The sequence below is a fragment of the Platalea leucorodia genome, assembly GCF_965183815.1.
Source record: "Platalea leucorodia genome assembly, chromosome: 4".
In the NCBI taxonomy this organism is placed as follows: Eukaryota; Metazoa; Chordata; class Aves; order Pelecaniformes; family Threskiornithidae; genus Platalea; species Platalea leucorodia.
The window spans coordinates 87,008,556-87,022,531 of record NC_138826.1 but is presented as its reverse complement, the minus strand read 5'-3'; the positions used below and the strand labels follow the sequence as shown (position 1 = coordinate 87,022,531).

The following is a 13,976-nucleotide window of genomic DNA, read 5'->3' as shown; positions in this document are numbered from 1 at the left end:
TAGATGACAACGTTTATACACTGAATTTTATCTTCAAATCATCAGTCATTTGTTCTTCACATAATCAGTTTAACAAATCCAGAATAACTTTGCTTTAGAAGTCATTTGGAATATAGAATATTTGCTTGAGATTTCTGTGGAATGAATATAATGTTCACTGTTATGCAAATGACATGCCCATCACATGAAATCCTGGCGTCTTAGCAGAACACAGGCAAAAAGAATGTGTTGAACAAGGTATGACAGTTAAACTGGGAAATCAGACACGTGCTGCATAAATTAGAATTAACTACAGTAATATTGCTATGCTTGAAAAAATACTAATCTGTCAAGTTTTTCCTTAAATTAAAAAGAAGGTGGACGTTAACTTTTCATAAGGCTTTGGATATCATTGGCCTTTGATATAAAAATAACCATACTGACATATTTAAATAATTAGAAAATTGGTGGCAAGATAGAACACTTGATGAGTTAAAGATTTAAACATGCTGCATTCTTTGCAGACTAGGGTAGGAATCAATACTGTGATGTTTCAGCCTTATTACAGAGATTGTAGGAAGAGGAAGCAAAAGTTACAGTTACTGGAATTTGGCTTGCTGGATGTTTTTGTTACTGGTATAAAGCGCATTTGCTGTTTAGATCATACCGACATTTGTACACTTGAAAAAATAAAAAGTGAGTATTTATAAAAAGAAAAACTATTCCAAACAACTTATTTTTTTTTCAAAAGTGAAGGATACAGTACAAGCTTCATGCATCAGTTGCAAAAACAAGAGCTACAAACCTTATTTTCTGTAATGGTGGTTAAACAGAGCAATATTCCAGCATTCTGGGTGGTGTTTTGTCAGCAATAATTCATACCTGTGAAATCAAAATAAAAGACGTTATGGTGTATGTTACCACAGCTCTTTGCATCAGGAAAACAGAGTAATATGCCAAAATCCTCTTTCTTTCTAAAGAATTGGGAAAGTTAGGCAGTTAACTTCCTTCTCTTGTAGTTCTGAAATGTTACCCTTGAAAGTTTCCTCAAGAAGCCCATGGACTAAAATGTCAAATTCAGCTTATTTTCATCTTATTAAAGATTTTTTGTCACATTTTCTTTTGGATGAGTGTAGAAGCAGAAGACTGGTAGTCAATTCCAGAAAAAGGACTTTTGTCTGGAAATGCAACTTGGGCAATATGGATACATCTGAATCAAATGGATTTATCCACAGCTTTCTACCTGTGCTTATAGGCTACAGGCACATAAACTTTCACCATTAAGGCTCCATAAGCCCCTAAAGTTTTGCTGCTACTTGTCTGAAGATGCTCTTTAGCAGAGCTGAGCATTTTTCAGTGTCCATCTTATTTGGTGTTCACAGACTTGGTATGGCTGAACCTGAGACTTGAGGAGAGCTGTCCATTAGGCATGTTCACACCAGAACAGAGTTTGCAAAAAGTAGAGAGCCATGGGTTTTGTCTGAAACCTGTTTTCTGGCTTTTCCTTCTTCTCTAGGTTCTTTAGCTTGCTTAAATATTTCTTCCTCCTCTCAGGTTCTTGATTTTATCAGGTTTTTTTCAGTTGTTTTACAGGCCCTTCTTTTACCGCAGGAAAGATTGATAGATAACAATTGACCAAGCTGCCATGGAGCTGTAACACTTTATTGAGCCTTTCAGCAGGTCTAGAATTTCTTGTGTTGTCCAAAAGGCATTTACATACTCCATCAGGCTTGCATAATCTTAGTGAGAAATGAAATCCAGTCCTTATTAAACCCTTGCCATCCTTATGCCCTGGATCCTCCTATTAAAATTTTGGGTGAAGAACAGAATGAGGAGTCGTTCTGATGGAAGCAGCTATTATCCGTTGCAGGTAGTATAAGATACATCAGAACTCTCCTGAGGAAGTGGACAAAGTTTTGTCCACTGTTGGTTTTAAAACAGGAAGGTGAGATTTCTGTGCCGAGATCCTTCATGGTTCCACCACTGGTCTTAATATGCTTTTTAAAATTTAAGTTACTTCAAATCAAAGCTAGAAATTCTCATTTTCTTGCCTCAGCTAAAAAATAAGTCCCTGCATGTTACTTTTTACCTCTTGAAGGTGAAGCTACCTTTGATTTTGCAGGAAATATGTCCCTACTATACAGTCATTAGACATTTGCCATCAAGTGAATTCACCATTCTTTCCATTTCAGCCTCTTGCCTTGCCTATCTCCCAAATTAAGAGTTTTTTGAAATTCTTGTTCTGAAATGTCTCAAATTCTTATTCTTAAATCTCATTCTTCAAGGTCTTGAAAGTTTAAACAATTGTTTCTGTGTTGTCAGGATGGTTTTAAAAAGAAAGCTGGCCCTGCAAACTGTTCCCCCCAGAGAATTTCCCTTGATCATGTGTGCTCAGAGCAGTCATCTGCATGTGAATTCCCAGGCTGTTGCTATTTCATGACTTAGAAGGAGATGCAGTTTCTGTATTAGAGGCTTACCATATAACTGTTTGGTTGTCTCTCCATGCCATCAAAAAGCATCAGCAGCTGGATCTGAGTTCTTAAGCGGTAAGTTCTTATGACTGATACAGGGTAATCTCACCACTGTGGAAGGTGCCTCTGCTAGTTTTAGGATCAGACAAAAGAGAAAATTAGAGCAGAAAACTGCATGCTGGTAATTTCCACTTCATAGCCCTGTCTTTTCTCATCTACCCTGCTCACCTTCCTCCTTTCAGAAGCCTGTTTGCAACTATATATTCCATCTTCCTCTCTGCTTGTTTCTGTCATTATCCTGAAGTACTTTGTATGTGGCTTTGTAAAGGAAGGAATTCAACTGAGGCTTACAGATCCAGGAATTTATTGACTGATCTTTTGCCTCCTTATTTTCTGGTAGAAGGAACCATCATGTTTGTCCTTGAATGTCTCTGGTATTGGGGTAGGTTTTGAGGACTATGACAGCAGGAATTACTGGCATGTAATTTTCCCTTTCATCCATCAAACGAGCGTCAAATACTTTAGCAGCCAGTACCCAGCTTGATGCTGAGAAAGCATTTCACGGAGCCCAGCTGCCTTCTCCCTTTTCTTTATTATATAAAAGTTAGCTTTGCTGACAACTTTATTGGCTGAGTCAAGGTGTAGTACATCAGTGATATCTTTGAATCCTCTGCCTTCGCTATCCATTGAGGCTCTGGGATAAGATCTCCCACCTTCTTGTGCGCTTACTACTTTTATAATTAAAGATGGTCATACATGGCAGAAATTTTTAGTACTAAACAATTGTGTTTAAAGTATTTGGAGTAAAACTTCATGTCTACATGGAAGGGCACTTTCATCTTTCTTAAAGTGAACCGTGCTTCCTTCACACTGTTAGGTTTCACAGTCTAGATGATCCTGCCATTACTACAGGCAGCTGAAAATAATAATGAGTTTGCATATCAACATTTCTGTTTTAAAACTACGTGCTGCAAGAAATTATCTGTGCCTAAAAATTTAATAGAAAACTGTTTAACTGAACTTCATTACATTAAGTACTTTGAACATCATGCAACATGCTGCCTGGATTCTTGATAAATGATCTTAATTGCCTATCTTTCTCATTGACTGGGTTGAAATAATAAAAGTGAATATGGCCATTAGACACATGCATATCTTTAATGTGCTTTGACTCAGATTGCCTCCTAAAGCGTTTTTCTCCATCTGTAAAGTTTTTTTAGGCGTTGTTCGACTCATAGAAAACCCAGAAAATCATTATAAGTTTTGAAGTAGACTTAAGACATGGGCCTTTTTGATTTATTTCATTATTATTTTGGCATTTCAGACCTGAGCTGTAGCCTGCTTGATCCTTCTAACCCAACATAAATATCACGCTGGCTCAGCATTGAGAGAGATTCAGCCTCTCGTTTTTTAAAACTACTTTCAACTCTTCTTTTTTGGTTAAAGGCTCCCCATGCCAGTATAAAGTAAGCCTTTAATTAATACCACATGGAGTGTTTTTCCCCCAGTAACTACTCAATGAAGTCAGTCCTTGTAGGATTTTCTGTTTTAACTCAACTATGGGGGAAGCTTTCAATGTAAAATTAACTAGAATCTCATGTATAATTGACTTTGGCAGGAAAAAAGAGATATGTAAAGGTAAGCTGCAAGACCTTCTGGTTGCTAATTACTAGTCCTTTTTAAGTATACCAGTTTAGAAATCTTGATACTCAATGTAGCTTATAACTAAAAAAATAAATTTCCATCTCCACATGGTCTTCCTTAACAGAGTTACTTTTTTATGCCCTGGCAATGCGGATTAATATATGGAATTCTTAACTTTAAGTAGTTAACTCTTAACATTTAGAGATCAGACATAAATGAATATCAACGTTTAGGTGAAACATTTATTCAAGAGATTAAGTACAGGTTTGGAGAATGTCAGCGTCTCTTCTTTCTTTGTGTCATTATCTGCTCATCTTGAGAGAACAGTTAAAATGACATTATCATGAGAGCTTTTGGGTCATGTGAGTTCAAATCTCCTGAGTTCAGGGTTTAGATGAAGCTTTGGTTTCAGAAAGAAACTTCAGTCAACGGGCTGAATTTCACATAATTTTGAATTACTAACCACTTTGTCTTCAGTAAAAATGAGAAAGAAACTTTATGGCGACTTTTGCCTCAAGGCAAGGACTCACTGCAAGGTAGCCCTACTGAAACAAGAATATGCACTTCATCAGAAAGTATAGTTGATATGGGAGGTTCAATGGCAAAGCTGTAGCTGTATATTTGAGGGCATCCTTACTGAAAGACTCTGCTTCTCAAATTTTCAGCTGTCCTGAATGTCCTGCGACTGTTTATTTTAAAATTGTGGCAGCGTGCATTTACTTGGAGCACAAACTGATAAGTAATTTTTGGTGTGCCTGCAAAACATCTTTGGTTCCTTCAGGACTTAGATCACTGAATCTCATCACTTTCAGGTTGAAACCGAGTCTAGGTGTGCAAAATCCATCCAGCAAATGTTCGAGCACCTGAGAAGTATTCTCATTGATGGCGACCTCTGGTAGTTGTTGCTGGAAGTTGACTCAGTATACCAACCATATCTCAAAGCCACTTTTCATTTAAATATTATTTAGTTTCTTGAATTGAGGTGAATTTCCTCTACAGATACCCCCTGTGGAGTTTGAATTAGAGGATAAACTTCATACTTTGTTGCCTAATATTTTAAAATGTTCTGGAGACAAATGCATGAGGAGACAGTGGATCTGTGTTCATCTGCTTAATGACTCTATTTCTGTGAAGGCAACTACATACAAGGTGACAAAACATGATCTTGGAGAGTGAAACTGGCCTTCTTTTTTGAAGTGCTGGTTGTCAATATGTGTTGTTTCCTTTTCTAATGCTCCCTTTTTTGTACTGCATCCTCCCATTCTGTAGGCCTACATTTGGTGTAATGGACCTGGTGTACACCCAAATCCAAGCTGTACCTGAAAAACAGAGTGGTGTGAGGAAACAGCAGTTGAAGTAGCTAGTGAAATTGCTTAAAAATGCCAAATTAACTACCCATCTGCTTGGCAACTTAAGCAGGTGGTCATGAGTATCTGGTTTGGCATTTCATTAAAAAGAAAATGCATATCCAATTCTCCTTCCTGATACTCAAAGCTATTCGTCTTCCTTAACTACGAACTCCTAGAACATCTACATTGCTTTATAACAACAAAAATTGTCTGTCAGCATGAAAATTTCTCGAGCACAGGGACAGAAATTTTGCAAGAACTTTGAAAATGAAGAAAAGAGGGTTGTGAAGGTAGACATGGAACCATGACATATTCACAGCTGATAAATATACGATGTGTTGCAGGCCTCCTTCAACAAACTATGCACATAATTGAAGTACAGAAGCAGAGATATAAATTAAAAAAACAGCAATCTGTAAGCTGCTCAAGCTATTTACAAAAAATTACTGTTGGAAAGAGAAAGAGAAAGAGAAAGAGAAAGAGAAAGAAATGTTTCTTTCACTTGCAAGTACTCAAGAGACTTCCTGTGCTATGACAACTTAGGATTTATAAGCATGTAGACAGAAAGAACTTGCTTTTGGCCCCAAGTGGATCTTTTTTTGGCCTTAAGGTATTTTACTGAACCTCATATTGTTTCCTCATAGATGATATTCCTCTGTAGTTTGTTAAGCTTCACCCTGAAATATGCTCTGTTAGAACTGAACTGCAGGTAGTGTATATGCGGGTGTTCTTTGATCACTTTCAAAATTTGCCCCTATATCTTTTTCCCTAGGGTGCACTTTCCCTAGAAACCCAAGTGTTGCATCTTGCAAACGCTTGTTTTGTCAGGCGTGAGAGATCACTTATCTCCTTTGTATTCCTGATGGCTAGTAAAGCTCTGTATTTTGGAAAAGATATTTCCAGCAAATTTGTCAGGAAAAAGATTTGCACACCAATATTAAGCTTTATTCATGTAGATTTCTCAGTCCATAAATTGTTTGAATGGCTGTCCCAGAACAAAGGCGGTGTCTTTAATATTGAGGCCTTTGATCTCTTCTGCGTACTAATTATCAGTTTTGGCTTTCATTGCGCTATTCCTTTTGTTCCACTGTTGGATGTTTTCCAGTTTTTTCATTTTAGTTCTTTTCCCAGGTATTTCATATTAATTTTTAGAAATTATTTTTATGTGACTAAGTATTACATTATTGTCATGCTAACTTGTACTCTTACATTATGCCTCAATATGATATTGCAAAATCACCAGCAGCAACCCCTTTGCATCATTGTTATCCTGTTAGGCACAATAAATTTTTAATGGCTCTTGAAGATACAGTCTTTTCTGCCAAAAAATGTTATTTCACAGCTGCTTTCTTTCCATTTAGAGGTAGACTAGTTGAATGGTGGGCATCCTGTTGGAGATTAATACACAAAGAGTGACCACTACCTTTCCATAAACCTTCTTCCCTAGAACAAGGTGAAAATAAACCAGAAAGCTTTCTTGTGGTTAGCCAGTTTCTTACTCCCCATTCTTTTTGCTATGGAATGATTTACATTGCAGATTTACATTTAAAAATCTCTAGATTATTTCCATAATGTGGAAGAATTACTATAGGTGGAAAGTTCCTGACCCTGTTACCCGTAGCATTTGTGCTGCTTTTACCCAAAGCAGTGAAATTTGAATTTTCACAATGGTTAAATGTTGGCTAAGGAGGGGAGAGCACAGAGAAGGGTTGTCTTTCATGACAACCTTGTACCAAACAGAGAAGGTCTTATTGGCGAGGATTAAAAGAGGTCATTCCTATGAAGAGACAAATACTTGAATCTAGTGACCACAGATGTTTGGGAAATAATCTGAAAATGTAAATCTTTGAAAGGCATGTTCATTCGATAACAGCACTTCAGTCCCTGCACCTGGAAGCATTCTCAAGAGTAAAAGGGAAAGCAACCAAAAATAATTGGCATGTCTTTTCTTCTCAACACAGGTCTGGTCTCCCAGACTTTGACTATCCACAGTTCAAGTAAGGCTCTGAGGAGAGGAGATGAAGAGACGGAACTCCAAGTGGGCAGTAGGAAGATCGGGAGCAGAGAGGCTTCCTGCCTGCCTTTAAAGAAAGGCACAAATTTGAGCGGAAGCACCTCCGTCCTTATTTCAGGCTAGGCTTCTGCTGCTGTCATACCAACTCCTGCTCAGAGCCCTGGCCCTATGTTAGCACTGCACGGCATTGCACTTATATGCCGCTATTGACACTTTCCAAGCAAAGCCTCGAGACTCACCTGAAGCCCTCTTTTCCTTACAGGCAGATCACAGTCTTCGGCTTTTCTCTTGCAGTTGAACTCCCTCGGAGGAGGGTCATCTTGAACAACATTTTGTCATTGTTTCCTGTCTAGCTGCAGACCTGTCACCTACCGTGTTGACAGCTCACTGGCCTCATTAAACGCATTCCAAGATTGATTTTCTTTACAATTTCTGTGCTAGGTGTTGCTTTAGTCCTGTAGGTATCATGTTAAAACAGATCAATTCCACCATACTGCGTAGGGTAAAATAACTAGGAAATAGAAAGCCCCTCTTCCATCAGTATAAGCAGTTTGGTCATGTGTGTTGGCCTTTTCCCCTTAATGTGCTGATAGGACTTTAATAGCTGAGGTAGCATTTCTTCAACATAATTAAGGCAGTCTTAGTTTCTTTCTGCATTTCTGTTTCCTGTTGTCTCTTCAAGCTGGGCCCCCTGTCAACCAGCAAACTCCTCTCTCTCACTCTCTCTGTGTCTCCCTGGAGTTATATTTGAGTCTCCTTTTGAAATCTGCTCTCAGAGGCTTTGTACTAAAGGGAAAAGGTGGGAATGTTTTGGAAATCCTTTTAGTTCAGTAAATTTAGCTTTACAGGTCAAAAGCAGGTTTACATGCTTGGAGGCATACTAGCTATTCCAGTTGTACCCCAGTGTGATGGTCTGCCATAAATTTAAAGGAAGACTTTTCAGCTATGGTAACTTGAATGAGTGATCATGAATCTAAAATGCTCCTTTTCAGCTCTTCAGGAGATAACCAAAGAAACAAACAGAAAACCAAATTGTCCTTTTTATATCTTTTGTATTCTTTTTCTTATAGCTTCACTTTGTTTCCTATGTGCTGATTTTCTTGATTCCAGGTTCTGTATTTAAAGTATTAATTTGTGATTTACAAGGGTTCTTTTAATGAGTTAATTCCAAACAGTAACAATCCAATCCCACAACTGTTTGTCAATTACGATATCCAAACTTGAATTTGAAGACAGGTCCATACCTCTGTGTGTTCATACCTGTATGTATTACATATCATACATCTGCTGAAACTGGGGTTCTGTTACTGACTACTAGAGAATATGTGTGAGGTGTAACCAAAGCACCTACAGTCCTTTACACCTCAGCAGTTTTCCCCTGAGTAGGACTGTCATAATAATTGTTTCCCTACACCTTTTTTTTCCTGTAAAAAAAGGTCAGTTACTAACTGCGTATGCCTCAGAAAAATTGGAAATGAACAACAATACGAACAAGACATTACTTTTCTCTTCACAAACCTTACCTCACGCAGCCAGCTGAGAACACTAAGAGTGTGTTGGGTAATTGGCTTTCCTGCATCCCGTGTTTTTAATTGCCTGAATATACAATCAGCTCAAGGTACATTTCTTGTGCTCTAATGAATTTTAACATAAAGGTTTATTTCCAGATGGATCAGCACTGGAAGAGCTTTTTCAGCTGTCTTATAAATGTAATTTAAATTAACACATTGATACCAAAACCTTGCCACCCAAGAAATTAAACATAGAATTTATTATGTAATTGTGTGGTTATTTTGTCTGTGGACATCAAGGTGGCTTTTGAAAAGAATTCAGCATTCCCTAGAGTTTCTTTATGTTATGGCATTAGGTTGACATTAATTTGGAAACTGTTGTAATTTAGATAAAGTTTGAGATATGTCATTTCAGGTTGAAAAAAGCTTATTTAAACCTTCCATAGTTTTTAATTCACTCTTTGCACTTATTTGTGACTTGAAAAAACAGGTAAATGAAGCTGCCCTTTCCTGGCACAGTCTTTTGGATTAGAGACATCTAAATGAATGCAATATGAGGAGTTTTTAAGGCATGTCATTTCTTAGCTGAGTTGCACTGTAAAAGTGCAAAACCCATCTAGTTGCACTGTAAAAGTGAGTGCAGCACAGTTCATAGAGTATACATGAACATTTAATTAATGTTGCTGCCAGAGTAAATAGGCAGAAGTTTTGACATACTTCTGCAATCCATATTTATAGAAGGTATAGAAACAAATTAGTATGTTAGATGTTGCTTGGGTTTGCACCTGCCTCTGATGTAGCTGTGACTTTGACTATGTCATTTAAATTCTACATGCAGCTGTTGTCCCAGTTGTAAAGAGAGATAATAATGGTTTCCTTCAGATGGAAGTCACAAAGTTTGTAGAGTACGCAAGCTCTTGAGGAGAAAGGATTTCTATACCAGAATCATGAAACACAATGCAGGCATCGGCTGTGACACTTCTGTGGACTCTGTTCATTGTCCTGTCCCATGTCAACCTGCTGTGTGAACTTGACAGTAAGAGCCAAGTGACTTAAATAAAGCAGTAATAATTGTATTTACCCATCTCTGTCAAAAGTTTTTGTACCTGCGTATGCAATGAGCTCCACAGCTTGTAGCATCCATATGTTTTTGTGATTGAAGAGTACGCCATTTCGCCTCTCTCCCCACCCCTTGTAACTGTGAATGAATAGTCATAATCAGAATTACAGTCTTCACCTACAGATACATTTTGATTCATTTAATAGTCTTTAATTCAATTTCAGTCAAGTTTCATTGCAGCAAAAGATCTCAAGTCAGAGTCTATTCCATATATCTGTTCAAGATTGTGGGAGGTCATGGTGGCTTACATTCAAACCAGAACATCTGATTTTAGTCAACTGCCATGTTAGTCAACTGCCTCTAATAACTGTACATCATTTCTGTATTGTTGTAAATGTATATTTGTCTGCGATACTACTGCATATGCTGTATTTCAGGAAAAGCAGAGATTTCTGACAGATGTCCTACATGAAGTGATGTTGCTGGATGGTTTGGCCAGTTCACATCCAGTATCCCAGGAGGTGCAGCAAGCCACAGACATTGACAGGGTGTTTGACTGGATTGCATATAAAAAGGTGAGACTAATTAAAGCTATCTATCTCTATATATCGATATGTCAGTAGCTATTAGAAGATCATGTTCCATCTGTAAAACAAATACCATTGTAAAAATACATGCATTACAGTGGCTACTAGTTGGGAAACTTTAATTTGTGTGGAATATATTTGGACTATACTACAGTGATTTTAGCCAATTACATTCAACACGTCCAGTGTTATTAAATGTCATAAATAAACGTGGGAGGCTGTCAGAATTCACCAAGAAGATTTAGGTTTTTTTATTACTATTTATTTTGTGGCAGCTTCTGAATTGTGTGAGATGCTTTAAAAAGCAGAAGGATGTGTAGTCTTTGTCCTATTGAAACTCTCTAGAAAACTTGTCAAGTGCTAAATTTATATGTAAAGTTTTTTCTGTTTTTTCTACGCATGAGAATTTTTCTGTCAGCTAGTGAAAACTCTGAAGTCATTGCTGAACAGTGAGAGTGGAGGAACTGTCTTTTGAGGTGGTGAAGGAATATTAAATTCAGGCAATTTCAAGTTGTATTTCAATGAATAGGAGGCCTTTTGGCCAGCTTTGGGAATGAACAACTTCTGTGCAGGAGTGAGAGGGCTGCACACTTTCACCTTCTCCATCATATGTCTGGGCTTGCTTGTTACCATATGGCGCAAAAGCTGGTGGTTTCCATCATACCACATGATTACTCCCTGCTCCATGGTATGATACGTAATACTGTGCCTTAATACCACGACCAAATGCACTTGATGTGTGATGCAGAGGCTGCTGCCTGCAGCCTTCTGCTATGAATGCTGTACTGGAGCTCTCTGCTGACGATTCAGTTACAAGAGTCTTTTGACTATCACCTTTGCGTTTGATAATCTTTTCTTCTGCATCATTAGCTGCCTAACATCAGACTGTAACAAGACAGCAGCAGCACAGCAGTGACTTGCCTGCTGAGCCTCCAGTTTATCCAGTGCTCATTCTGGGCTAAAAAAGAGGTGTATCCTCTCTTATAGTCATCAGTTATTCCCGGTCAGCAATAACTTCAACTTGATCCTCTTCCATGGAAAGGTCTTATGCCTTTAAGGATGGGCAAATGAGAGTGTGTGTGTGTATGTCCATGTAATAGGTATAGGATGTAATATGCAGACACAAAATACTTAGGAAAATATTTTAAAATGCTGGAGTTGCTCAAGAGCCTGAGTAACATTTTTAAAAATCCCTTAGCTGGCTTTCAAAACATTACTCTTGGTCAATTAAGCTATAATAGCCAGCAGCTTTTAGCATACTGAAGTATTCTCATTGTTTAAATGTTTCAATCCTATGTTTGCTGGTGATAGCTGAACCTCAGTAGGTTCAGAGGCTTATCTCACATCAGTATCTTAATATTTCAAGCTAATTATTTTTTCTAATTAATATGATAATGGTAATATCACACAGTAAACTGTAATACTTGACACTTATCTTTTCATCTTATGAACACTTTGCAAACATTAAGTAATTTTCATTTACATGAAATGACAAATAGGACAGTAGGACACATCTGTATACTGTTAGCTATTTTATGCATGCTAATAGCATCACTCTCTTTTCTGTGCAGATTAGAGTACAATCTCTATCTTTTATCTGTCCATTTAAAGGTTCCTTTTTCAGTGTAAGAGTGGCCGTGCCCAGTGGATACGGCAGCATCTCCACTCAGCTTCTCTGATGGCTAACTCTCCTGAACCCTAGGTGACACTGAATGTGTTCATAGCAGGGCCTGATCTTGTAAATTTTGAACCCAGTTGCCAGATCTAGCAAACCACCTTGAGGAATGGCAATGGAAGAATTTGCTTACACACCTTCATAGGTGAGGAGATTAAAAAAAACACTCTTTCACCAATGAAGTCCTTGTTTTCCTGTCCGATAATTTGTCTGTCTGCCATTCTCTGTAACCATTCATCCTTTTGTTTTAAATACAAGCAATATCTAATAGGAAGAAACTTTCTCCACTGACTTCCTAGCTGCTGTTTTCACTGTTTCTGTACCTTCCTCCGAACACCTGACACTGTCTGCTTCTGAGGATAAATTAGAGCAAATTCCACATGTTGTAGATCTTACATTGTTTCATTCCTATGTAAACTTGTATGCATGCATGCATAGCTTGTGCTTAAAATGAAGTAGGGGAACAAGCCCATTTATTAGATAACTAGAACATTTGCCTACCTTTCTAGCTCTCTAGTGTCTGCCAATATAAATACTGTGATGAATGGTACATCAATAAAATCCAAACTGTAAAATTGTACTGAAGGCTTTTACCTGGTTAGGCATGTGCTCAGATATTTTCAGGTGCCTCAAAGCCCTCCTTACACAATGAGCCCTGCTGGAGGGATGTTCTTTCTGGTGTTTCTGGGATGGCTTTTTGGTTGTTTGCTGACTTATTTTTTAAATTCCCATCAAGTATTAAGTTCTCGGAATTTTTTTCCTGTTGACTCTAGTAAACTTTGAATCAGGAACATCAGTGAGGACTTTTCTACTGTCTTAAATAAAATGTTCTTTTTAAACAGTCTAGCACTACGTGCAGTATCTTTTCCCTACATTTTGGTATGGTTTTTTTTTTTTTCATTCTCTTTTAATTTTCTTTTAAATGTCCAGCTTGTGCTCCGTGGGACCTTGGATTGTCCATGTGATCTCTTTTCTCTCTTCACAATTTTCTGCATGATATTGAAATGATGAAACTTTCTCCCATCTAGTTTTTGTTCAGTGAAATGACAGTCATAGAATATCATTGTCATTTGATTGTCTTTACTGTCATCAATACGGCATAAATCAATTAGACGCCATTGAAGTACCCATCTCTGCTAGACACTCTGCTGTCATTTTGAAGATATGCCTTTCTATACACTTCAGAGAGGACCATTGAAACTGTGCTATTTAAATGCCTCGGAGCTGAATATATTTTTCATTTCCACTTTCTTGTCCTCGGTGATTGCACATGTTAAGAAATCTCATGACATAAACCCCTGAAGAATGGTATTCAGGTAATCCCACAAGCAGAGTGAAACAGGCACTACAGCCCTGCAGCACACAATGTTTTTCCACTTAAGCTGTTGAGGGTAATGTTTGCCTCTTTCAAAAGCATCATACTAGTCATTCTTCAGATAGGAGCGTGTCATCCTCCACTAGGGCCACAAATATGTAGAGAAAAATGAGAAGTCGTGATAGTTCATTAATAAACAGCACTGGTAGATGATTCAAGGCTCTCAAGTTACATCAGAGAGTGGATATGTCTTCCCAGTGCAGCTGGAAGTGAGATAGTGTCCTCCCACGATGACGGGAAAAGTGGTTATATCCCAAGTGCAGTAGGAAATATAGCCTGTTGAACACAAGAGTAGATCTGAGAATTGTTAA

The 13,976-nt window shown here is 37.9% G+C and overlaps 1 protein-coding gene across 1 annotated transcript in view; it reads left to right on the top strand.

Moving 5' to 3' along the window:
• The window catches only part of TRHDE (thyrotropin releasing hormone degrading enzyme), a gene marked incomplete at both ends in the record, with an annotated part of 209,879 nt that overhangs the window by 87,769 nt on the left and 108,134 nt on the right, over positions 1-13,976 (top strand). The window contains one exon of the mRNA XM_082309145.1: positions 10,466-10,603. Within this exon, the coding sequence (XP_082165271.1) occupies positions 10,466-10,603 (138 nt within the window). The remainder of the gene's footprint in view (positions 1-10,465; positions 10,604-13,976) is intronic.